Here is a 25,511-nt window from a genome sequence, read left to right as displayed (position 1 = left end):
ATTGTATTTGCACGTTCATAGAAACATAGAAAACCTACAGCACAATACAGGCCCTTCGGCCCACAAAGCTGTGCTGAACATGTCCTTAGAAATTACCTAGGGTTACCCATAGCCCTCTATTTTTCTAAGCTCCATGTACCTATCCAGGAGTCTCTTAAAAGACCCTATCGTTTCTGCCTCCATCACCATCGCTGGCAGCCCATTCCACACTCTTTGCATTAAAAAATTACCACTGACATCTCCTCTGTACCTACTTCCAAGCACCTTAAAACTGTGCCCTCTCATGCTAGCCATTTCAGCCCTGGGAAAAAGCCTCTGACTATCCACACGATCAATGCCTCTCGTCATCTTGTACACCTCTATCAGGTCACCTCTCATCCTCCATCCCTTCATGGAGAAAAGACCGAGTTCGCTCAACCTATTCTCATTAGGCATACTCCCCAAACCAGGCAACATCCTTGTATATCTCCTCTGCACCCATTCTATGGTTTCCACATCCTTCTTATACTGAGGCAACCAGAAATGAGCACAGTACTCTAAGTAGGGTCCGACCATAGCCCTATATAGCTGCAACATTACCTCTTGTCTCTTAAACTCAGTCCCAGGATTGATGAAGGCCAATACACCATACACCTTCTTAACCACAGAGCCAACCTGCACAGCAGCTTTGAGTGTCCAATGGACTCAGACCCCGAGATCCCTCTGATCCTTCACACTGCCAAGAGTCTTCCCGTTAATACTATATTCCGCCATCATATTTGACCTACCAAAATGAACCACCTCACTTATCTGGGTTGAACTCCATCTGCCACTTCTCAGCCCAGTTTTGCATCCTGTCAATGTCCTGCAGTAACCTCTGACAGCCCTCCACACTATCCACAACACCCCCAACCTTTGTGTCATCAGCAAATTTACTAACCCATCCCTCTACTTCCTCATCCAGGTCATTTATAAAAATCATGAAGAGTAGGGGTCCCAGAACAGATCGTTGAGGCACACCACTGTTCACCGACCTCCATGCAGAATATGGCCCATCTACAACCACTCTTTGCCTTCTGTGGGCAAGCCAATTCTGGATCCACAAAGCAATGTCCCCTTGGATCCCATGCCTCCTTACTTTCTCAATAAGCCTTGCATGGGGTACCTTATCAAAGGCCTTGCTGAAATCCATATACACTACATCTACTGTTCTACCTTCATCAATGTGTTTAGTCACATCTTCAAAAAATTCAATCAGGCTCATAAGGCATGACTTGCCTTTGACAAAGCCATGCTGACTATTCCTAATCATATAATGCCTCTCCAAATCTTCATAAATCCTTGCTCTCAGGATCTTCTCCATCAACTTACCAATCACTGAAGTAAGACTCACTGGTCTATAATATCCTGGGCTATCTCTACACCCTTTCTTGAATAAGGGAACAACATACGCAACCCTCCAATCCTCTGGAACCTCTCCCGTCCCCAATTGATGATGCAAAGATCATCACCAGAGGCTCAGCAATCTCCCCCTCACCCCCACAGTTAGGCCTGGGGTACATCTCGTCTGGTCCCGGTGACTTACCTAACTTGATGCTTTCCAAAAGTTCCAGCACATCCTCTTCTTTAATATCTACATGCTCAAGCTTTTCAATCCACTGTAAGTCATCCCTACAATCGTTGTTTGTCAATGTTTGTATGCAGATTTTCATTAATTATATATATTTTTTGATCTACTGTAAATATCTGCAGGAAAATGAATCTCAAGATAGTATATGATGATGTATGTACCTTGATAATAAATATAGTTTGAACTTGGAATTTCTCTACAAGCCATAGTCAATCAACTCATCTCATCCTTTCAGAGATACCTTATTTATTCTACCTTTTCCTTCTCTTTTCTGCAACTGAAAATTAACTTGTTTTCTCTCTCTGATGATGGATCTCATATTAATTCTTTTTCTCTTTCCACAGTTGCTGCCTGACCTGCAGAGTGTTTCTGGCATTGTCTCTTTTTATTCCAGATTTCCAGCATCTGCAACTTATTTAAATCCCACGTGCACAAACTTTGTTTAATAATTTTGAGGCCAAATGGCTAATTGTACTTCTGAAGACTAATCAATTGTCTTTGAACCTTCAAATACAGCACGTCATTTCATTTTTTTGTTATCTATTCTGCTCAATAAAGGTGGGCGGGGAGAGGTTATAGAAACAATGAAGAGAATTTCAAAATTTAGATACCTTGTCCCCAAAGTACAAATTTTAGCTCTCTTTAGCTTGCAGGTAATGGATAAAAAGGACTTGCTGCACATTAGGACATGGCTGAGAGTTTTGGATTATCTTCAAGTTTATGGCAAGGGAAGCCAACCTGTAGTCATGTATTAGATGAGTTGATCAGAGATAATAAAAGTAAAAGTCTCAGCAGCAGATGCATTAAAGTTGGTGTAGAATTAGACAACACTAATAGAAAGTAGAAATTGTAAGCTTTGACATATGTTCCATACATCGCTTTCGAATCAACAAAAGGCCAATGTTAAAAACAAGTTGGTTCATCTTAAGACAGATGCTACAGAAACAAAACTCAGCAATATTGCAGAGGTAGAAATAACAAGTCTTAGTGATGGCTTAGAAATGTATTCCATACATAATTTGAGCCAGTTATGCTGCTGTGGTTGCAAACAGTTTGCAATTCTAAGGATTGGTATGGGATGGGGTTAGTGCTTCAGAAGTAAAACCTATGAAGTGAGCCAAAGACAAATGCATTGCTGGCCCAGGCTTATTGATTAGAAAAAAATGGAGATCAGATAGTATAACAACAGTGGTAGATATATATTTGTGAAATGAATAAAAGAAAATCATTTTAATGATTCTCTGGTAGATATTTTCAATCTATTGGACTAGATATTTATTATCTAGCAGGCTGCAATACTAAACGTACAAAATTTAGCTCAGTGATTTTTCAATTGAATTTACTGAAATCAAATTATTTAAGATGTCTACAAAATTCTGTTACTACTGTATTGCCCAATTAATGCAATGGTTATCATTAGCTTTGTGTTACAAAAGCTGGGATTCACTAGAGAATGAGAGATAACAGATATGAGACAAAATCTAAGAAAAAATTCTGTAAGGTACAATAAACGGAAAAGAACTTCTCTGTAAGTACCAGTACTGACTATTTCTGTTATAAGTTATCCAGCTCCGATACTAGCTCAGTTTTTTTCTTTCTCCATTAGTACAGCCTGGTCTACTGTGCATATCCCACAGCCTTGCTATCAGAAAGAAGTGTAATCATACTGTACCTACCCATTAACCATTTTGACTGGGTAACTCATTCCCAGAGCAACCCTGGTCACACCCATCACAGATATTTCCTTTATTCTATTTACCTTTTCCCCAATGAACTGTTCACAAAGCACAAGAACTGTTACGATGGGAAACAGCTTCTTCCCTCAGGTCATACGACTATTGAACTCCTTGCCGCTACCCAGGTCTCATCACATATGAAATGCTAGTAGCATTATAAAGGTTACATTTAACTTGGGCTGTAAATGCATCTTATTATTTGTGGTAGTAATACATTATGTGTTGTGTACTGTGTTGTGCACCTTGGTCGGAAGGAATGTTGTTTCGTTTGGTGGTATACATGTGTATGGTTGAACGACAATAAAATGAACTTGAACTTGATTCTCTGCAACCTATAAATAGTTTTCCAGTTCTGAAGGGTCTTTGACATCAAATGTTAATCCTTTTTCACTTTCTATAGATGCTGTCTACCCTGTTGAGTGACCCAAGATCTTTCTATTTTTATTTAAAAATGCACAAACAACATAGATAACACTAACAATAAAAGTAATGCCCACTTTTTCATTCAAAAGAATAACTAAAAATTTCTGTTTGTCTATATTCAGCCTTTAATATTCAGACACTTTAAGACTGAGAATCTCTTCTCAGAAGGTATGACTTTCAGTGACTTGCTCATCAAAACTTGCAGAGAAGCTGCAAGTATTCCCAGATTTAGCCTCTTGCCAAGCAGAGCTGTGGGTGTGGGAGAGATGTGGGGTACATCGAAAATGCACAATGAAGCAAGCGGATAGAGTTGCAGCCCAAGCTCTTTTACAAAGTCAACTTGTCCATTATATCTAACACAGGAATATCAGCCATTCCATTGAGGTGACTGGTTAAAAAGCAATCATAAAATCTGCATTTAAGAATACTGATAGAGGATGAAGATGAGATAATGGTAGCATAAACTTTTGAAATAAAACTTCTTGAATATGGGAATTATACCATAGAGATGGAATAAATGGTATCACATTTTAGCATTCGGGCTCTCACGACCAGACTATGTAACAGTTTCTTCCCCCGAGCTATCAGACTCCTTAATACCCAGAGCCTGGACTGACACCTTGCCCTATTATCTTGTTTATTATTTATTGTAATGCCTGCACTGTTTGTGCACTTTATGCAGTCCTGGGTAGGTCTGTAGTCTAGTGTAGTTATTTTCTGTGTTGTTTTTTTTTACATAGTCCAGTCTAGTTTTTGCACTGTTTCATGCAACACCATGGTCCTGAAAAACATCTTGTTTCTACTGTGTTCTGTACCAGCAGTTATGGTCGAAATGACAATAAAAAGTGACTTGACTTGACTGTACACAAGTTCCTCAAGGAGGAAGAAAATTCAGACACAAAAAACAAAAACTAATTGGTAAACTAAATTAATGTTTGTCAGTTTGAAGAGATGTTGGTGGAAGCTACTCCAGAGGACCTTCAGAATTTTCAATTAAGTCAAATTATTTTGACACAGGCAGAATTGGAGAATTATCAAAGTGTGTTGCTTTTATCCAAATAAGCTTCATGGTAAATCTTGAGGAAGAGTGCAAGAAGATGTAAGCAGATTACAAGAATGGGAAAAGTAGGTGGCAGATGTAATACGATGTAGTTTAATAAGAATCAGAAAATGTGTAAGAAGATGCAACCTAAATGATGTCCTTTGGAGTATGCAGCCTCTCCTTCACATGTTCTACCAGTCTACTGTTGCCAGTACAATCTTCTATGCGGTGGTGTGCTGGGGCAATGGCATCAACACGGTTGATGCCAACGGGCTCAATATAGAAAGACTGGCTTTTTTAAAGGAGTCAAACTGGACATACTGTAGATTGTGGAAGAACAGAGGACCCTATGGAAAATCCTGGCTATTCTGGATAATGTTTCTCATCTTTGCATGCAATCTTGGCTGAACAGAGGAGCACGTTTAGTAATAGACTAAGACAACTGTGCTGTCCCAAAGAGCCCTATATGTGGTCATGTTTACCCTTGACCATTAGGCTCTATAATGAATCAAACTGTACCCAGGGAAGTGATGACCCCTCCTGTTAGACTGTTTGTGGTAACTTATTTTTTATTCTTCTACTTCTCTTCTAATATTTATACCTGTGCACATGTAATGCTACTGTGACACTAATTTCCTTTGGGATCAATAACGTATCTATCTATCTATCTAAAAGAACAGAGCACTCAAGTTATACAGGCAATTAGATTTATAAAAGAGTTAATGAGCCTTTGTGGATTCATATATATGAACCTACGACTCGGCAGGAGCAGGTCACATGGCTACTCAAACCTATGGTTAATCTAATTGTAATTTCAACTCAGTTTGATGCTGTAGAATATCAGTATTGAATGTAAAAGGTAAGAAATGCTGTTGAATTTTATAAGATATTGGTTGGGACAATGTTTCCTGCAGTCTTTTGTACTGAGCCATGGAAAGAATACTTTGAAAGAATTTACCACAAGATACTTCAAGTTGGAAATTAAGGTACCTAAAGATCAAGAGAGAAATCAGAAGGTTTAAAGAATATGAAATATCAAGAAAGGTAGATACTAAAAAGTTATATCCATTGGTGCATGTGTTACAATGGGAGAAAGGATTGAGGAATACAAATGAAATAAGTAGTTAAAATGAATTCATAGAGATATATTGGAACATAGTAGCTGTGTGATAGGGGAAAAGCATTAAAGGGAGCTTGATAAGATTTTGCAAAATGTAAAAGGATGGTAGGAAAATAGAAGCAAATATGTTGAATAGTTCCCTTTGAGAAACTATAGCCAACAAATGCACAGTGTGCTTTTTGTAATAAATGAGTGGGTAAGAATGTAACCTGAACTTTGGCAAGCAGGAGTGGTTTATAAAATTATTTGTTCATTTTACATTTTCTTACAGAAGCTGTTAATTTTCCTTAGTTCCTAGCAATGCATTATTCTATCTCATTTGTGAGATCCTATCTCATGCTTTTACTTTTCTCACAACTAATCCAGCAAATGCAATTTAAAATGTGAAACTTTTTGTGTAGTTTATTCAGTATTTCTCATTGTCTACTCAAGTCTTCATCTCATTGGAAATGAAATCATGAATTGCCAGTCTTTAACAAATTGATCCCTCCTTTACATTATAACAGAAGTTGCTGCTACCTCTGAAGTCATTGTATCACTCTGAGGGGAATGATAGGAGCACTGCATAGGCAAACAGGAACCTCTTCCATTGGTGAGCAAAATAGGAAGATTTAAACTCCTCCACAGGACTTGCATTAAAAATTAACTTTTGAACAAACTTCCCTATATCCCAAGTTCAACAGTCTCCATCAGATACAGCAAAAATATTAACAACTAGCTTTCACATTAATAGCTTTAGTTGATTATCTTTACCTTACCCTTTTTTATCTTACATAATAGCCATGCTTCATATTGTATTGCTTTATCCAATGTGGGATTAAATTTAGTTGGCAATTGGCATAAGTTCCTAATGTGCCTTTCATTTCTAAGAAATGATCTGATAAACTCATTGAAAGATGTCAAAAAATCAAGTAGTTGCTTAAATCACAAAAAAAACACGTAATGAAAAAATGACTGTAAACTGATCAACTTCATTAACATGAACTAGACCATCTGTCAGATTTAATTACAAATTCAAGCAAGTATTAACATAATCAAGGTACCTGACTGAATCACTTCAACAGGTTTCTTTTCAAGACTGGAATCCCAATTATTAGTTTATTTATCAATTATGAAATAAACATGACCACATCAGTCCTGAGAGAGCATACTGCTTATTTCATGGTATTAGAACCAAATGTTAGTTTTTAATTAGAATGATTCTGTCCTCGCCTTTCCTTCAGTTACACAAACTCTGGCAATCACTGATGACTGGTGATTTGGAATGGAAACCTGACCTGTGCTTCTCTTCCTTTCCTTAAGGTATATATATTAATTATAGCATCCTATTGCCACTGATGTAGAGCTTGGAAGAGCTACCTCAGCTTGGACAGGGGGATGAAATGTGGAACTTTCTAGGACTGTATTGCTCAGCCATTTGCTGAGCGATTGCATTTTAATCGTAAAAACAATTTTCTTTCTCTTTTCCTCCTTCTGTATTTCTGGGGATTTACCTGTTCCGGAGTGGTAGAGGACGACATTTAGGATGTCATGTGGAGCCGCTGTGCTGACCTGTGCGAAGAGGACGCTGGCATTTCAGGTTGAGCCACCGTGGAGACGTTGTCCTGAAGGACGTGGATGAAGCCCTGCTGTAGCTGCTGCCAGAGGAGGGAGGACACTGTGGGTCTCGATTATTTTGTTGGAGCCACTTTTTTTCTCAAGAAAACTATTTTTCCCCAAGTTTTTCATGTTTAACCATGTGCAATTTTTTAAAAACTGCTTTAACACAACTTCTTGTTTTGCTGGCAGTGAGGCTGGAGTTTGGGGAGGGGTGGTGGCCAGGAATATTTTGAAGCTGTAAATATGTGAGATGCAGCTATTTTCTGAAGGATCTCTAAAGGTCAGTTTCTGAGCTGACTGGAATATGAAACGGGTGGGGCATTTGATGGCAGGCATACTGTTATTTTTCATTCATAGAACTTGGCTTTGTAGCCCTTTGCTGCTATGCTAAGCATTATGGTCAGTACCTTGCTTGAGAGCTAGAATTTTGCTTTGGTTAGGCATCTGAATGAGGTTGTTCAGCAAATAAATAGCAGACCCATGACAGACAGAAAACTAGCGTAACAGATATTAATGCATTCCACTGCGTGCAGCCATGATAAAGGAGTACTTTACATACCACATGTACATTTAAAAGGTGCTCCATTTAGCGAGTAAGGGGACACAATATGTACAATGTTACTAAGCGTCTTTTGCTGTTATGTTGTTAATTTTGCCTTTCACTTTTGGTCCTGTAAACTCAGTTATGAGCTACCTCACATAAAACACAGGTGCTAATGGAACAAAGCTAGATACAAGACAAAAACTATCAGAGATAGCTTCATTTTATAAGAAGATTTGCATTGGAAGAGCCCAGGCTGAACTGGTTATTTTCTGGATTACATTTGGATTATTTTCTGGATCTTAGCAAATAAAGGCTACTAAGAAAAGTTGACATACAAAAAAAAACAAATCATTACAGCAGTGTGTGTGGAAATTCATTATATATACAGTGGATTCCGGTTAATTGGGACATATCAAGACATGTACATTTTTGCCTAATTAAGCAGCTCCCCCAATTAACTGAAGTTTCATGGAAATAGTTAAAAAGGTATAAAAAAGACATACTGCCGTTTAACTGAGTAACAAATCATGTATTTAAATGAAATACAGAACAAATCAGAATACTACCAATGGAACTACAGTAATACAAATCTGTGTATTAGTTCCTAATAGTTATCAAAGGAGTAACTCATTTGGTGTACGCTGCTATGTATGGGGTGTCCAGTGAGGGATAGCACCTTTAGCGAAGGGGTTTGTCGTGTTCATTCTGGACAGTTCACTCACCTTTAGTCCCCACTGGACACTCAGCTCTCACTTGTGGCTCCAAGTAGCTGTTTGCATGCGACACCCTGGTACACTGCTTTAGCAGGTGAGGGTAGACAGTGGACTTCCTATCCTGGTGGAACAGGGACATGCCTGTCCTAGCATGTGAGGTCAGCTCTGGCGGACTGGGCAGATGAGATCAATAGTGAGATCCAATGGCCAGAAGGTTATTTTGCAACGCTTCATGGAGAATGAAGGACAATATTAGGCACAGAAGTCATGGTTATCCACTGCAACCAAGGCAGATCCCAGTTTGTGATGAATACTTGTACCACTGTACCCGGACTTCTGAGGTTGAGAGAGTGGAACTGTCTCAGTGCAATGGCTTTTCCATTTTCAAAACTTTCCCACACAGGTTTCACTGTCATCATCAGATATGACAGACAGCCAACAAGCTGCCTTGTCCGTTGACTGATTGTAAATTAGAGCAGACACCTAGGGCAGGTGGGCTGCCTTCACACAATGCTTTCGACGATTGCATCCTCCAAATCTTCATTTTCATTGTAACATTCAAGAAAATTGTTGATACCTTCAAATTTTTCATAGTTACTAGCTAGCTGAAGTAGTGAAATTGTTTCATGTTCATTTCCGACCATTTCTGCCATCTCCAAGCCTGAATGCTTGAAATTACAGTGAACAAAACAATTCTAAATTGTCTTGCAGCTTATGACTTACTGCTTTTCACCAACTTTCAGTGACAAAAATCACTGCTTTTTGAACACAAATACATGCAAATGACACTTTTTAAAAACTGTTTAAGTATGGTGTAGTGTCTAACGACCATACAAGTTCATGTGACTGACGCTAGTTAGTAACTGTATGACAACAGTTTCCAGTTCCAATTAAGCGGCTTAGTGTCCCAAATAAACGAAGGGAGACCTGGCTATTTTCTCGATTAGTTATTGTTCTTTAAGAGTTGTCCCAATTAAGCGGCTGCTTGATTAACCAACAGACCAATTAATCGGAATCCACTGTATTTAACTAGTAACTGGTCAATATGCTTGTCCTGGTCAGACACAGAATGAAAGGAGATGCTTACAGGTACCTGACTGGAGAGACTGAAATTCCCCACAGGCCCTTTTTTCTTGCTGTTCATGCTGTTGATGTTTCCTGCACTGCTGTTTGAGGTACTGCTCGCTGAGTTCTTCCTCTTTCTCCGCTTGTTTGTCTGTTGTCTGGTTGGTTCTGCTGTGAAAAACAAAACAAAACAAAAACATGCCAGGATCACGGTTTTGATATCATTAACTTTTGAATGCTCAAGACAGATTTGTTTTACCTTTCCCTGACTGGCTAGATATGAGGAGCTGCTTAGTCAAGTGCAACACAGCTAAGGTAAATTTTGTGTGAAGTTGTAGTAGATCAATTCTTTATCCCAACATTCTCTCTGATAACTCATTCTCTTTGCTTTGGTCATTAATTTATAACATTGCAATTAATCTTACTCTATGGTATTTGCCTGATTCCATCTCATAATAATTTCACTCTCGGTGTTTACTGGAATGGCTGGTGAGTTCATTACTGGTCATTGGATACTAGTTCTCAACTATACTGAAATAGTCTCAAAATTATAACATGATCATTTAAAATTGGAAGGATTGTTGCCCTTTAGCAGCTAGTGTGGTTGATGGCTTTGCAAATTGAAATATGGATCATTATAAAATTTATGAAGTTTTTCCACACTTGGCAAAGCTTTTAAGACAATTTATCACTTCCACATTTCAATCAGGTGAAACTGTGCCTCTCCCCAAAGGTGCTGATTGACAATACTACTCCTCATGAGGCCAGCAGGACGTGAGCAATGTGAGGGAGATGAAATGCCAGCTTTTTCTTTGCAAGGCACCCCACCTGAAAGACCCCACCTGGAAAGTCCCAAAATGAATATGACTGCTAAAACTGTCTCCAACTTAGAACCACTGGAGTATGAATAAAGCATAAATGACCCAGCACCAACTACGGCAGAAGGTTTCCTTTAGTTATTTCATAAAAATGGTGTAAAGACTTTTTCTAAATGTTATTACTAGCAAAACTCCAAATGCTTTTGTTTAGAACATTTGCAATATTGCTAGAAATAGAAATGTGGGAAATTTTCTCACTGTATTTACAACAGTTAAAACACAGAGCAACCAAAGAAAAAAAACCTCTGTATTTACTTCGAACTGGGTCAAGCTAACAGTTACATCTTGATGAACATTGGATGTTAAAGCCATCCAAACTTACAAGATTAGTCTTGCTTTATTACTCCCTCCATGTTTTTGCTATTTTGATATAATATACACTTCAAATGACTAAAAATAATTAAACTTTGTTTTCTTACCGTTATGCGCTGGGCGCGCTGAGCGAGGTTGTGGGGTTGAGGCGGTGTGACGTAGGAGAAAGGGTATAACGGCTGATTGTGAGGTTCGACCTGAAGGATTACAGCATCACGGGACAGGTATTTTACTCTTACATGGTTGTTAATTGCAACGGTTTTACTGGTGCATATACGATATAGTATAATTTTTTGTTTGCCATTTTAGTGAATTAATCTCCTCTATTTTTCTCCTCAGTCTCCTGATTCCTCCAAGCCGAGTCTGCAGTCCCTCTAAATCTACCTCCCCTCTGTGGGGAGGCATCTGCCCTCCGCTCAGCGTCTTCCCACCACAGCACAGCTGAGATTTGAAACCAAGCTGCATGGAGTTTCACCTTTCACTCCAACAACAGCATGACACAGTGTGCTGGCACTCCAACGTACTGAGTCATTGCGCTGCTTGTTGTAAGATGCAATTGTACACTTTTCAAATCTCTGTTTACTTCACACTTGCAGGTATAAAATAAAACTTGATGAAAACAGTTCACAAATTAACTGCTATTAATAATGGACTAGAAAAGCTACGTGGCAACGTAAATTACATTAAGAATGAAAAATGACAAATGCTTTCACTACGAAGATGTTAAACAACTAGAATGATTGGCATTAACTTTGGTATAACAAGCCTCCTAGATACAGGCATAAGCACATTAGCAAAGCATTCTTTTGACATTCATTGCAGAGTATTTCTTTTAAGTATAGTTATCACTTTTAATGGGAATGTTAATTAGAGAACTCGGCGGGAAAGTCAGCACACTTGATACGCAATGCTGCTGATTGATCAGTTAATTACTTTATTGATGAGGAACTGGAATCTGATTTAATGTATTGATCCAACCTTCTGTTAAGCAAATCTCTATGCTATAACAGAGATAGACTGAGTGGCTAGGAGATAAACTCAGTGACTGAGTGATATTCTTGGCTAACATGCAGAAAGTTCATTGTATTCTTCTATTTGTTAAATATCCTCATCTTCACGTCACACTTGACGGTGAACAGGATGCAGTCTTTGTTCAGGAGGGAAATTGAAGTAATCAACAACTTGTATAACTTACTTCCCCATGGGCAGTGAAGTCCTACATCAATCTCTCTTTTGAGAGACACTTTTCTGAAGTCAAATGCAGCATTGAGCAAATAATTAATTGGGCAAATTTTAGTCTTGATGACAAGTTAGAAGTTTTCTGGCCTTGCCAACTTGGTGTGTGGTAGGATTAGTCAAGTCTATAAAAGCAATTCAAGAAGGTGTTTGATACCAAAATCGTAACAGGTCTATAAAATTCCAGAATATGTTCGATACCAAAATCTAATAGGTGTATAAAATAACTTTTGAAATTATGAGCAAAGTACTACAATGTCAACAGTTATCCACATTTGAAAGACAATGATGAGAAAACCAAGTGTGGGTTTACTAAGTGTCTAATTCAGTAAAGAACCTATCCATCCTGTAACAACTTTGTTAATCACTATCAAATCATTTCCAAATAGATGTAACCTTGGAATACTTGTGAAGTTTTTGCTAGTTTGAGAATTAGATATTGATTTATTTCATTTACCTCTTCAGATAGAGATCTGGGATATACAGTACAGTGGATTTTGGTTAATTGGGACACATCGGGACAAAAACATTTTGACCCAATTAGCCGCAGTTAGAAAAGCCATAAAAACACAAACTGAGTAACAAATTATATATTTAAATGAAATCAAGAACAAACTGGAACACTATCAATACTACTACAGTACTATAAAACTGTATTATTCCCTTATATTTATCAACAGAGGAATTCACCCACTTCATGTTCTTTTGATTGTAAATGAACAAAATCAGATCAGACACCTTGTACAGATAATGTACCGCCTTCATACAATACTGTCACTCATTGCATCCTCCAGTTCTTAATTTTCACTGTAACATTCAAGGTGATTGTTGATACCTTCAAATTCTTCATAGTTCCTAACTTGCTGAAGTAATGAAATCTTTTCATTTTCACTCCTAGCTGTTTCTGCCATTTCCAAGCTTGAGTGCTTGAAACCGCAGTGTGCAAAACAGTTCTGAATTGTCTTACTGCTTATTTCTTGCCAACTATCAGACACAAAAAATGCTGCTTTTTACACACAAACACATACAACTGATGCTATTTAGAATCAGTTTGCTTGAAGCACAGTGTAGTCTCTAACAGCCATGCAAGTGCACGTTACTGACGCTGGTTAGAAACTGTTCAGCAATAGTTTCCTACCCCATTAAGCGGCAAGGTGTCCCATATAAACAAAGGGAATGCTGGCTATTTTCTCAACGAGTTGTCCGAAATAAGTGGCTGCCCTGATTAACCGATGGCCCAGTTAACCGGAATCCACTATATGTATGTATATAAACCTAACTCAACAATTCAACAATCTCCGAATTAGATTGCCCAGTTTCAGATAATGTATGAGGAGGGACACTGATCTATATTTAAAACAATCCCAGAAACCATTTTTTTTCTCAAAAACACCACATTTAGAAGCTGAGGCAGAAACTTAATGTTTCTATGCTAAACCAAATTAGCACTGATTGAGCCTTAATCTGTGCAGCAACTTGAGTGGAAAATATTTTTAAAAAGCCAAATAATTTGTGGGTACCAAAATGCTGTGTGTAATATAGCTCGTATAGCAGATGGGAAGTTACCTGCACACTAAACATATTGATATGGAAACACAAGGATGTAATAAATATCAATAGGGAGTTACTAGAAAGATCGTGGTGATTTAGGGATTCGTAACTTTGATATTGTGTTAAGTGTAATGAACTTTATAAAATGTATTAATGGAGCATTCCTAAATGTTGTAGCTACAGTTTATACCTCTAGCTGTAATATTCAATGAAACATTTTCAGCCTACCTGGAGGTGCCACCATTCGCTGCCATTTCTGGAATAAGCATGTTTTCAGGCAGTCCCTTGGGCTGATATTGTATGTTTTGTGTCTGGACATCAGTTCTTGCATTGGCTCCAGTATTACACACAACTGGAAAAATGAGCATAGATTATCTAGTGTTACATTTAAACATTAAATGAGTTAAAAATGATTAAAAAAAAAGGACATACCAAAACAGATAAGAGTCGTCAAAAAAACTTTCTCACTAGTTAAAGTTGAACAAACATTCCTTTTGTTAAATACTTCATTTGTCTGAAAATAAATCGGATCGTTCTAGCCACTGTTTAATTATTTTGAATATGAACTGTGAATTGGCATTATGAATAGTCACTGTATGAATGATTAAAACTGGCAGCAACTTAAACAAGATAAACAGATGGTAAATAATTTGAATCCAGCATTCAAGAGTTTTTTCAAAATGTTGAGAGAAATTATACCTTATTTTGCTACTATTTCCACGTTAGTCTCCATTCAATAAAAAGGGGTAATTCAATTGGAAATAATTTCTGTTTTAGATGCTCTCTTTTCACAAATACAAATGATAACCTCTCAACTGGTCTGATATTATACTTCACATATTAGTCATGTAACTTTAAATCCCTTGTAAACTATAGCAGGGGGGTTGGAAGAGGGATTGTAACATCAAATAGGCTTAGAGCTTCTCGGGAGCATGGGTTCTCAAGACAGGGCAGATTCCAAGCAGTTGATGGGCTGCTTTCTGGCAATAGTAGCCAGGTAAGAACAAGGGTGGCAACAATATTAACAAACCCTACAGTAGAGATTGTAAAACACAAACACAAGGAAATCTGCAGATGCTGGAAATTCAAGCAACACACACAAAATGCTAGTGGAATGCAGCAGGCCAGACAGCATTTATAGGAAGAAGTACAGTCGACGTTTCAGGCCGAGACCCTTTGTGAGGGTCTTGGCCTGAAACATCGACTGTACTTCTTCCTACTGATGCTGCCTGGCCTGCTGCATTCCACCAGCATTTTGTGAGTAGAGATTGTGCTACTATGACCATTCTAAGCAATAGCATCACAACGAAGCTACATCATCTCTGCATGCGCCAAGAAATATGTGTTGGAAAAAATCTTTATTTATTTACTTTTGTTCCACATTAATTTTCAATGAGCAAATCTTTATTCCATATCCCGGATTTTTTGGTAGTTATTTGTGAATTCTGTAGGAGCAAATTCCATTACCCAAACTAATATGAAGCAGAATGACTTCTTCTGTAAACCATCACTCTATGTTATGATGAGACTATTTTACTGTCTTAAACAAAACATAAAAAATATATTTGCTCAGCTTTCACTTTTAAATTTAATGAAAGGAAAAAGCGGAAAATACAGACAAATTATATCTGAGGAGCAAGTATAGATTGCCAACAAAGCTTCTATTTTTTAACAAAGTGGAAACAGGCCATTTAGCCCATCGTGTTTATGCCAACTCTCAGAGCAATCACATCAACCATTTCCCTGTAACCTATTCTCTCTCATATGCCCATCAAATCTCCTTAACCCCAACCCCCATTCTCCTGCCACCCACCTATAGCAGGAACTGTTTGCAGTAAACAGTTAATATTCCACCACATCTTTGTGAGAGGAAACTGGAGAACCAAGAGAAAGTAGCCACTCCAGGTCCAATCAAAGGGGTATTTTTCTGTCTTGTATGTCTTTTTTTTTTACAATCGCAAGTTGCTGTTGAATACTAAGAACATCAAGTACTGCAGGACTATCCCATTAGCGAATTGCTTGACAGAGATGGAGCTGAACATATTCAGTACCATTATTCAGCTGGGCTTGCCGTGTACCATTGCACAGTGTAGAGTGCGAGTGATTGTCATGGATGTTTTTCTTGTGATTGCAAGATCCTATAGGACATTGGTAATGTAGATTACTGCAAGTCCCATTCACTGGTTCATTGGTGAGACCAACAATGGGGGAAGGCATGTTGCCACGGTTGTAGGGAGGAGTAGGCCCATGCTGTGGGTTGCCTGTTGCAGCCGACCAGGACAAGAGATGCTGAAGCAGTGTGGGAGAGCCTCTGCAGATGTGCTGGAATCTGTACTTGGGTTGGTGTTGGCTTGATGCTGCTCCGCAGTGTTTGATGGGTGGAAGAACAAGCTGGATCAGGATACAGGCATGGCACTGAGAGACTTGGGCTATATTATTTTTTGTGACTCCATCTTTTTCTGAAATCATAACCATATGTGCTATTTCAGAATCAGAGAATCAGAATCATGTTTATTATCACCTGCATGTGATGTGAAATTTGTTAACTTAATAGCAGCAGTTCAATACAATACATAATATAGAAGAAAAGAATGAAAATAAAAATAATAAATAAATAAATCTTATTCAGTATACTTTACACAGTATACGTAAATTGAATAGATTAAAAATTGAGCAAAAACAGAAATACTATGTATTAAAAAAAAGTGAGGTAGTGTCCAAGGGTTCAATGTCCATTTAGGAATTGGATGACAGAAGGGAAGAAGCCGCTCCTGAACTGCTGAGTGTGTACCTTCAGGCTTCTGTACCTCCTACCTGACCATAACAGTGAGAAAAGGGCATGCCATAGGGTGCTAGAGGTCTTTAATAATGGATGCTGCCTTTCTGAGACACCGATCCCTGAAGATGTCCTGGGTGCTTTGTAGGCTTGTACCCACTAAATTTACAACCCTCTGCAGCTTTTTTCGGCCCTGTGTGGTAGCTCCCCCCCACCCCCCATACCAAACAGTGATGCAGCCCGTCAGAATGCTCTCCATGATACATCTATAGAAGCTTTTCAGTGTATTTGTCGACATACCAAATCTCTTTGAACTCCTAATGAAGTATAGCCACTGTCTTGCCTTCTTTATAACTGCATCGATATGTTGGGACCAGGTTAGATCCTCAGAGATCTTGACACCTAGACACTTGAAACTGCTCACTCTCTTCACCTCTGATCCCTTTATGAGAATTGGTATGAGTTCTTTTGTCTTACTCTTCCTGAAGCTCTTTCAATCAGCTCTTTCATCTTACTGACGTTGAGTGCCAGGTTGTTGCTGTGGTATTCCACTTGTTGGCATATCTCACTCGTGTACGCCTTTTTGTCACCACCTGAGATTCTACCAACAATGGTTGTATTGTCAGCAAATTTATAGATGATATTTGGGCTATGCCTAGCCGCACATTCGTGTATATAGAGAGTAGAGCAGTGAGCTAAGCAGACACACCTGAGGTGCGGCAGTGTTGATCGTCAGCAAGGAGGAGATATTATCACCAATCCGCACAGATTGTGGTCTTCCGGTTAGAAAGCTGAAGATCCAATTGCAGAGGGAAGTACAGAGGCCCAGGTTCTGCAACTTCTCAATCAGGATTGTGGGAATGATGGTATTAAATGCTGAGCTATAGTCGATGAAAAGCATCCTGACATAGGTGTTTGTGCTGTCCAGATGGTATAAAGCTGTGTGAAGAGCCATTGAGATTGCACCTGCCGTTCATCTATTGTGGCAATAGGCAAACTGCAATGGGTCCAGGTCCTTGCTGAGGCAGGAGTTCAGTCTAGTCATGACCAACCTCTCAAAGCATTTCACCACTGTAGATGTGAGTGCTACTGGGTGATAGTCATTAAGGCAGCTCATGTTATTCTTCTTAGGCACTGGTATAATTATTGCCTTTTTGAAACAAGTGGGAACTTCCACCCATAGCAGTGAAAGGTTGAAAATGTCCTTGAATACTCCCATCACTTGTTTGGCACAGGTTTTCAGAGCCTTACCAGGTACTCCATTGGGACCTTCCACCTTTAAAGGCAGTCTAACATTGGCCTCTGAGACAGAGATCACAGGGTCATTGGGACCAGCAAGGATCTTCACAGCTGTAGCTGTATTCTCCCTGTCAAAGGGGGCGTAGAAGGCGTTGAGTTCATCTGGCAGTGAAGCATTGCTGCCATTCATGCTATTGGGTTTCTCTTTGTAGGAAGTAATGTCTTGCAAGCCCTGCCAGAGTTGTTGTGCATCCGATGTCGCCTCCAACCTCGTTCAAAATTGGTCTCTTTGTCCTTGACATAGCCCTGCGTAAATCATACCTGGTTTTCAGTACAGGCCTGGATCGCCAGACTTGAATGCTGCACATCTAGACTTCAGCCTACAATGTACCACCTGGTTCATCCACGGCTTTTGGTTTGGGAATGTGCAGTGTCTTTGTAGGCACACACTCATCCACACAGGTTTTAATGAAGTCAGGAACAACTGCAGCTTACTCATCCAGGTACAAAGATGAATCCCTGAATACAGTCCAGTCCACCAATTCAAAGCAGTCTTGTAGGCACTCCCATGCTTCCCTTGTCCATACCTTCTTGGTCCTCACTACTGGTGCCATAGTCTTCAGTCTCTGCCTATACTCAGGGAGTAGAAGTACAGCCAGGTGATCAGTCTTCCCGAAATGAGGGCGTGGAATAGCACAGTAGGGATTCTTGATTGTGCTGTAGCAATGGTCCAGTGAGTTGTTTCCTCTGGTATTGCGAGTGATTTGTTGGTGGTAATTGCTTAGTGATGTTTTTCAGACTGGCCTGGTTAAAATCTCACAAACCAGTGGTGAAGGTGTTAGGATGTGCTGTTTCGTGCATGTTGATCCCATTGCTCAGATCATCTAAAGCCTGAGTGACATTGGTCTGAGGTGGATTGTATACTGCTACCAAAATGACCCCAGAGAACTCCCGTGGTAGGTAAAAAGGACGGCACTGAACTGCTAGATATTCCAGGTCTGGTGAGCAGAATTGGGACAGCACTGATATATTTGTGCACCAAGAAGAGTTGATCATGAGGCATACTCCTCCACCTCTGCTTTTCAAATTCTATAGATCTATCCTGATGGTGTATAGTAAACTTGTCGATCCAAATCACTGCATCAGGTACCGAAGGGGTTAATCAGGATTCTGTGAAATAAAGGACACATGCAGTCCTAATGTCCCTCTTGTTACGTACCCCGTAACTGGGTCACTTACCAGCAAAGATAGAGAGGTCCGTTGAAGTCTGATGGTACTATTTTTAACAGTATTTATTGATAGAAATACACAAAAATAATATCAATGCAAACACACAGATAATATACGTCGTCAATACTAAATCTAAAAGCGCGGGTATAATAATAATCAATAAGAAATAGCTCTATCGTTGTCTAGGGGATAATGTATTGTCCGATGGAAATATAAAAGTCACTTTAGTTCAGTCAAGCTGTAGGCTGTAGCCTTTGGTTGGAGAGAGAGACGGGTTAAAACTTGCCCATTCCTTTTATGATGTCAATCCTTCGAGAGTCGTTGGGAGTTGATTTCCCCGTTGTTAGCTAAAAACCGTTTTTTCCGTGGCAAAGGCCACTGATTCCGGGGCAAATGGAAGCAGACGCACGTGGCCTTCCACCGGCTTTCGCTATTACGGGATGGCTAGCGTTTCTTCTGGTGTATCTGAGGGGCTGTTCCCACAGACCCTCTTTTTATCCTGACTCACAGGGTCTCAGTTGTCAATCAGGTTGGGATGATGCAATCCCTCCACCAGCCTCCCCCTCGGATCATTGCCTGGGGCTTCGATGCATCGTACAGGATGCAATACACAAGTCCGTCTCCAAGAGACAATAGCCGGTATCAATGGGTCCGCCTTTCGGAGGCCAGGACACATTCCAACCCTTTTGTGGATTCTGCATGTCTTTCTCTCATTTCCTGTGTCCCCTGAACTGACTTAATAGTGATCTTGCGATTCTCACAAAGGAGGGGGCTACCCCGCACCCTTCGGCCCCTCAGAGCTGTGGCACATTCGTAACACTCTGATTTAGAACCCTAGCTCTGAAATAATCGATTTTATTCACCAGAGACTACACGTTTGCCAGCAAGATAGTCGGTATTAGGAGTTTAAAACCCTGTTTCCTTAAATCCACTTGTAACCCCGATCTACAGCCACACTTCCTCTGTGGACACTTACATCCACAGTCAGAGTTGTTTTCATCAATTTTAAGCAGCGACAGTACGTTTAAACGCATTAAGACATCTCTGTTGACTGTACTGACCTTGGAAGCAGTTGTGCTTTTTAGCTGTATCAGGCTAAAACAAGAATATTCAATCGTATCTATTGAGAGTACTGCTGCCACTCGAGTCGCCCCTAGGTGCCCCCAGAAGTGATAATTCCATTGAAATTCCATTTGTGCTGGGGAGCTATGTTCAGTGTGCTGTGTGCTGTTAGTAATGTGTTTTGCATCTTGGCCCTGGAGGAATACTGTTTTATTTGGCTTTCTTCATGTATAGTTGAATGATAATTAAACTTAACTTGAAAATCTGGGTCAATGTGTAGACACAACAGTACCTGTGTGTAGGCACATTAGCAACATTTAAAAAACATAGTTAAATACATGGAAAAGAACAGTTTAGAGGGCAGTGCACCAAATAATGAGCAACATGGCTGCCGAGGATAAGTTGGACCAAAGGGCCTGTTTCAATGCCATACAATTTCAAGTCTAAAGAGACAGCACCCATTGTCCGCAGCAAATCTGGGACACTAATTGATGGCATCCTCAATTCTTGTTTCAAACCTTAGAGCAACTAATCTTATTCAAAGAATTATTCTTTGAATATATATTTTTTTATTTCACTTAATGGCAATTCTAAATGGCATTTACTAAAATTTGAATTGCCTCACTCAAACTACCTGCGTCTCAATATCACCAAGACCAAGGAGATGGTGGTGGACTTTAGGAGATCTAGGCCTCATATGGAGCCAGTGATCATTAATGGAGAATGTGTGGAGCAGGTTAAGACCTACAAGTATCTGGGAGTACAGTTAGACGAGAAGCTAGACTGGACTGCCAACACAGATGCCTTGTGCAGGAAGGCACAGAGTTGAATGTACTTCCTAAGAAGGTTGGCGTCATTCAATGTCTGTAGTGAGATGCTGAAGATGTTCTATAGGTCAGTTGTGGAGAGCGCCCTCTTCTTTGTGGTGGCGTGTTGGGGAGGAAGCATTAAGAAGAGGGACGCCTCACGTCTTAATAAGCTGGTAAGGAAGGCGGGCTCTGTCGTGGGCAAAGTACTGGAGAGTTTAACATCGGTAGCTGAGCGAAGGGCGCTGAGTAGGCTACGGTCAATTATGGATAACTCTGAACATCCTCTACATAGCACCATCCAGAGACAGAGAAGCAGTTTCAGCGACAGGTTACTATCGATGCAATGCTCCTCAGACAGGATGAAGAGGTCAATACTCCCCAATGCCATTAGGCTTTACAATTCTACCGCCAGGACTTAAGAACTTTTTAAAGCTATTATTAATGCTTTTTGAGATGGTGATTTAGATGCATATCATATTTTTTTTTACTGAGTTAAGTATTGTATGTAATTAGTTTTGCTACAACAAGTGTATGGGACATTGGAAAAAAGTTGAATTTCCCCATGGGGATGAATAAAGTATCTATCTATCTATCTATCTATCTATCTATCTATCTATCTATCTAATAAGACCATAAGAGACAGAAGCAGAGTTAAGCCATTCTGTCCATTGAATCTGCTCTGCCATTTCATCATGGCTGGTCCAATATCCTTCTCAACCTGATATTCCTGCCTTCTCCCTGTAACTTTTCATGCCCTGACTAATCAAGAACCTATCAACCTCCACTTTAAAGTAACTGCCTCTGGCTAAAGAAATTCCTCCCATCTCCATTCTAAATGGCTGTTCCTCTATTCTAAGGCTGTGCCCTCTGGTTCTAGACTCCCCAACTATAAGAAACATATTCTCCACATCCACTCGATCTAGGCCTTTCAACATTCGATATGTTTCAATGAGATTCCCTCCTCATTCTTCTAAATAACATCTAGTCCAGGCCCAGAGCCATCAAATGCTCCTCATATGATAATGCTTTAATTCCTGGAATGATTCTTGTGAACCTTCTCTGAACTCCCTAATGTCAGCACATCCTTTCTTAGATAAGGGGCCCAAAACTGTTTACAGTCCTCAAGTGAGGCCTCACCAGTGCCTTGTAAAGCCTCAGCATTACATCACTACTTTTATATTCTAGACCTCTTGAAATGAATGCTAACACTGCATTTCCCATCCTCATCACCAACTCAACTTGCAAGTGAACCTTTAGGAAATCCTGCAAGAGGACTCCCAAGTCCCTTTGCATTTTGGATTTTTGAATTTTTGGCCCATTTAGAAAATAGTTTACGCTTTGGTTCCTTTTATCAAAGTGCATGACCATACATTTCCTGACACTGTATTCCTTTTGTCACTTCTTTACCTATTCCCCTAATCTGTCTTGGTCATTCTGCAGACTCCCTGCTTCCTCCACATTATCTATCCCTCTACCTATCTACGTATCATCTGCAAACTTGGCCACAAAGCCATCAATTCCATCATCCAAATCATTAACATATAACAAAAAAAAAGTACTCCCAACACAGACCCCTGCCACTATTTAGAGGCAGCCAACCAGAAAATGCTCCTCTATCCATGCTAGTATCTGTCCTGTAGTACCATGGACTCTTACATATATGGCACCTTATCGAAGCCCTCCTGCAAATCCAAGTACACAATATCCACTGATTCTCCTTTGTTTATCCTGCTTGCTACTTCCTCAAAGAATTACAACAGATTTGTCAGGCAAGTTTTTCCCTTAAGGAAACCATGCTGACTTTGTCCTATTTTATCACATACCTTCAGGCACCTTGAGACCTCAACAATTGACTCCAAAATTTTCCCAATCACTGAGATCAGGCTAACTGCCCTATAATTTCCTTTCATTTGCTTCCCTCCCTTCTTTAAGAATGGAGTGACATTTGTAATTTTCTAGTTTTCCAGAGCCATGCCAGAATCCAGTGATTCTTTAAAGATCAGTACTAATGGCTCCACAATCTCTTTAGCTACCTCTTTCAGAACCCTGGAGTGTAGTCCGACTGGTTCAAGTGACTTATCAACCTTCAAACCTATCACCTTCCCAAGCACCTTCTCCCTGGTAATAATAATTACAGTCAATTCTGCCCCCTGACATTCTTGAAGCTCTGACATACTGCTAGTATCTTCGACAACGAAAACAGATGCAAAATACTTACAGTACTGCACAAAAGTCTTGGCACATATATATAACTAGACTGCCTAAGATCTTTACACAGCACTATAGCACTATAGTAATTTTATGTTTTGCACTGTACTGCTGCCACCAAAAAAACTAATTTCATGACATATGTGAGTAATGATAAAGATTCTGATATGGACTGAGAAGGGGGCAGGGAGAGGGCTTCCATCATTAGGAAAAGGGGTAGGGAGAGGGGAGGGAGCAGTGAGCATCAGAGAGACATTCCGTAGTAATTTTAAAAAAACAACTGTTTGGAATCAAATTATCTTTGGTGTCTCAAGGCGTGGATTGTGTCTGCACCCACACCACCTTATGCCCTGACATTTCTTCACTGCCACCTGTCCCAAACCCCTTGCCCTTTTTGGTATCCTCTTTGACATTATTGGCTAGCTAACCTTTATATTTTATCTTTTCCCTCCTTATCTCCTTTTTAGTTGCTTTTTGTTGATTTTTAAAAAGTTTCCCAAACCTCTAATTCCCACTAATCTTTGCTCTATTATATGCCCTCTCTTTTGGTTTTGTGTTGTATTTGGCTTCCCTTGTAAGCCACAGTTGCCTCATCCTCTCATCAGAATACCACTTGGTCTTTGGGATGTGTCTTTCTGAATTCCTCCCAGAAACTCCAGCCACTGCTGTTCTGCTGTCATTCCTGTCAATATCCCCTTCCAAGAAACTTTGGCCAGTTCCACTCTTATGCCTCTATAATTCACTTTTCTTCACTGTAGTCTGATACATCTGACTTTAGCTTGTTCTTCTCAAATTGCAGGGCGAAGTCTATCAAATTATGATCACTCTCTCCTAATGTTTCTTTTAATTGAAATTCCCTCATCAAATCCAGTGCATTACACAATACCCAATCCAGAATAACACACACAGAATGCTGGAGGAACTCAGCAGGCCCAGCAGCATCTATGGAAAAGAGTAAACAGTCGACGTTTTGGGTCGAGACCCTTCATCAGGACTGGAAAGGAAGGGGAGAAGCCCGAGTAAAAAGGTGGGGGAGGGGAGGAAGAAATACAAGGCGAAGGGTCTTGTTATCTATCCATCACCTTCCCCTGGTGCTTCTTCCCCTTCCCTTTCTTCCTTGGTTTCTGCCCTCTCCTATTAGAATCCCCCTTCTCCAGCCCTTTATGACTTGCACCAATCAACCATGCTCTCCCCTCTCTGGTCTCACCTGTCACCTGCCACCTTGTACTTCTTCCACCTTCTTACTCTGACTTCCCCCCTTCCTTTCCAGTTCTCATGAAGGGTCTTGGCCTGAAACATTGACTGTTCACTCTTTTCCATAGATACTGAGTTCCTCCAGCATTTTGTATGTGTTGTTTTGTATTTCCAGCATCTGCAAATTTTCTTGTTTGTGACCCAATCCAGAATAGCCTTTCCCCGAGTGGTCTCAACCACAAGCCACTCTAAAAAGCCACCTTCTAAGCATTCTACAAATTCTCTCCCTTGGGATCCAGCACCAACCTGATTTTCCCAATCTACCTGCATACTGAAATTCCCCATGACTATCGCAACATTGCCTTTTTGACAAGCATTTTCTATCTCCCATTGTATATTGTAGTCCACATCCTGGCTACTGTTTGGATGCCTGTATATAATTATCATAAGGGCCTTTTTACCCTTGTAGTTTCTTAATTCTAATCACAAAGATTCCACATCCTTGGATCCCAAGTAATCTCTTTCTAAGAGATTTAATTTTTTTTTACCAACAGAATCACCCCACCCCCTCTGCCTACCTGCCTGTACTTTTGATACAATGTGTATCCTTAATGCTTAGTTCACATCTATGGTCTCCTTTCAGCCACAATTCAGTGATGCTCACATCATACCTACCAATCTCCCACTGTGCTACAATATCATCTACCTTATTCTGTAAACAGCATGCATTCAAATTGAAAACATCTTCAGTCCCGATGACTTTTTGATTTTGTCCTGATGTTGTATTGCAACATATTCCGCTGACTTCAATTCTGCCCTATCATCAGCCTGTCCTTCCTGACAGTCTTACTACACACTGCCTCTGCTTGTATGCCAACTGCCCCATCCTCAACCCAATCACTCTGGTTCCCATCTAATCTGTGAATAGGATTGATAATTAGTATTGAGTTGTATTGTATTGGTTACGATTATAATAGTCTGGCTGATCTGTTACAAGTGCTGAAAGGTCAATTGTCTAAAGATGCTTTAGGTGCAAAATGTGAGAAATTCACGTCCAACATTGATTCATTCAGAAGGAGTGAATTATGCCTTTCACCTGTGCTAATTCATGCCAATGCAAAATAATCTTGGCTTAAAATGGCAACATCCATATATAAGCATTTTC

General features: G+C 39.8%; 1 protein-coding gene and 1 long non-coding RNA gene across 14 annotated transcripts in view; one reads left to right on the top strand and one right to left on the bottom strand.

Annotated features, from left to right (window-relative positions):
* Positions 1-25,511, bottom strand: part of ldb2a (LIM domain binding 2a) — a 508,992-nt gene that overhangs the window by 11,925 nt on the left and 471,556 nt on the right. For 6 of the 13 annotated variants that reach the window (XM_073064952.1, XM_073064959.1, XM_073064960.1 and 3 more), the window contains 3 exons: positions 14,057-14,180; positions 11,149-11,238; positions 9,874-10,022 (listed from right to left, as the gene is read on the bottom strand). In XM_073064952.1, the coding sequence (XP_072921053.1) occupies positions 9,874-10,022; positions 11,149-11,238; positions 14,057-14,180 (363 nt within the window). Of the gene's footprint in view, positions 1-7,423; positions 7,568-9,873; positions 10,023-11,148; positions 11,239-14,056; positions 14,181-25,511 lie in introns of all 13 variants that reach the window. The other 7 variants (XM_073064962.1, XM_073064963.1, XM_073064965.1 and 4 more) reach the window with 6 other exon arrangements.
* Positions 10,017-11,661, top strand: LOC140738006 (uncharacterized). The gene is made up of 2 exons (XR_012101278.1): positions 10,017-11,265; positions 11,381-11,661. It is a non-coding gene; the product is annotated as an uncharacterized lncRNA (long non-coding RNA).

This window comes from Hemitrygon akajei, chromosome 13 (genome assembly GCF_048418815.1).
Source record: "Hemitrygon akajei chromosome 13, sHemAka1.3, whole genome shotgun sequence".
Lineage (NCBI taxonomy): Eukaryota > Metazoa > Chordata > Chondrichthyes > Myliobatiformes > Dasyatidae > Hemitrygon > Hemitrygon akajei.
The sequence above is the reverse complement of the archived record's forward strand: the minus strand, read 5'-3'. Positions and strand labels throughout refer to the sequence as shown.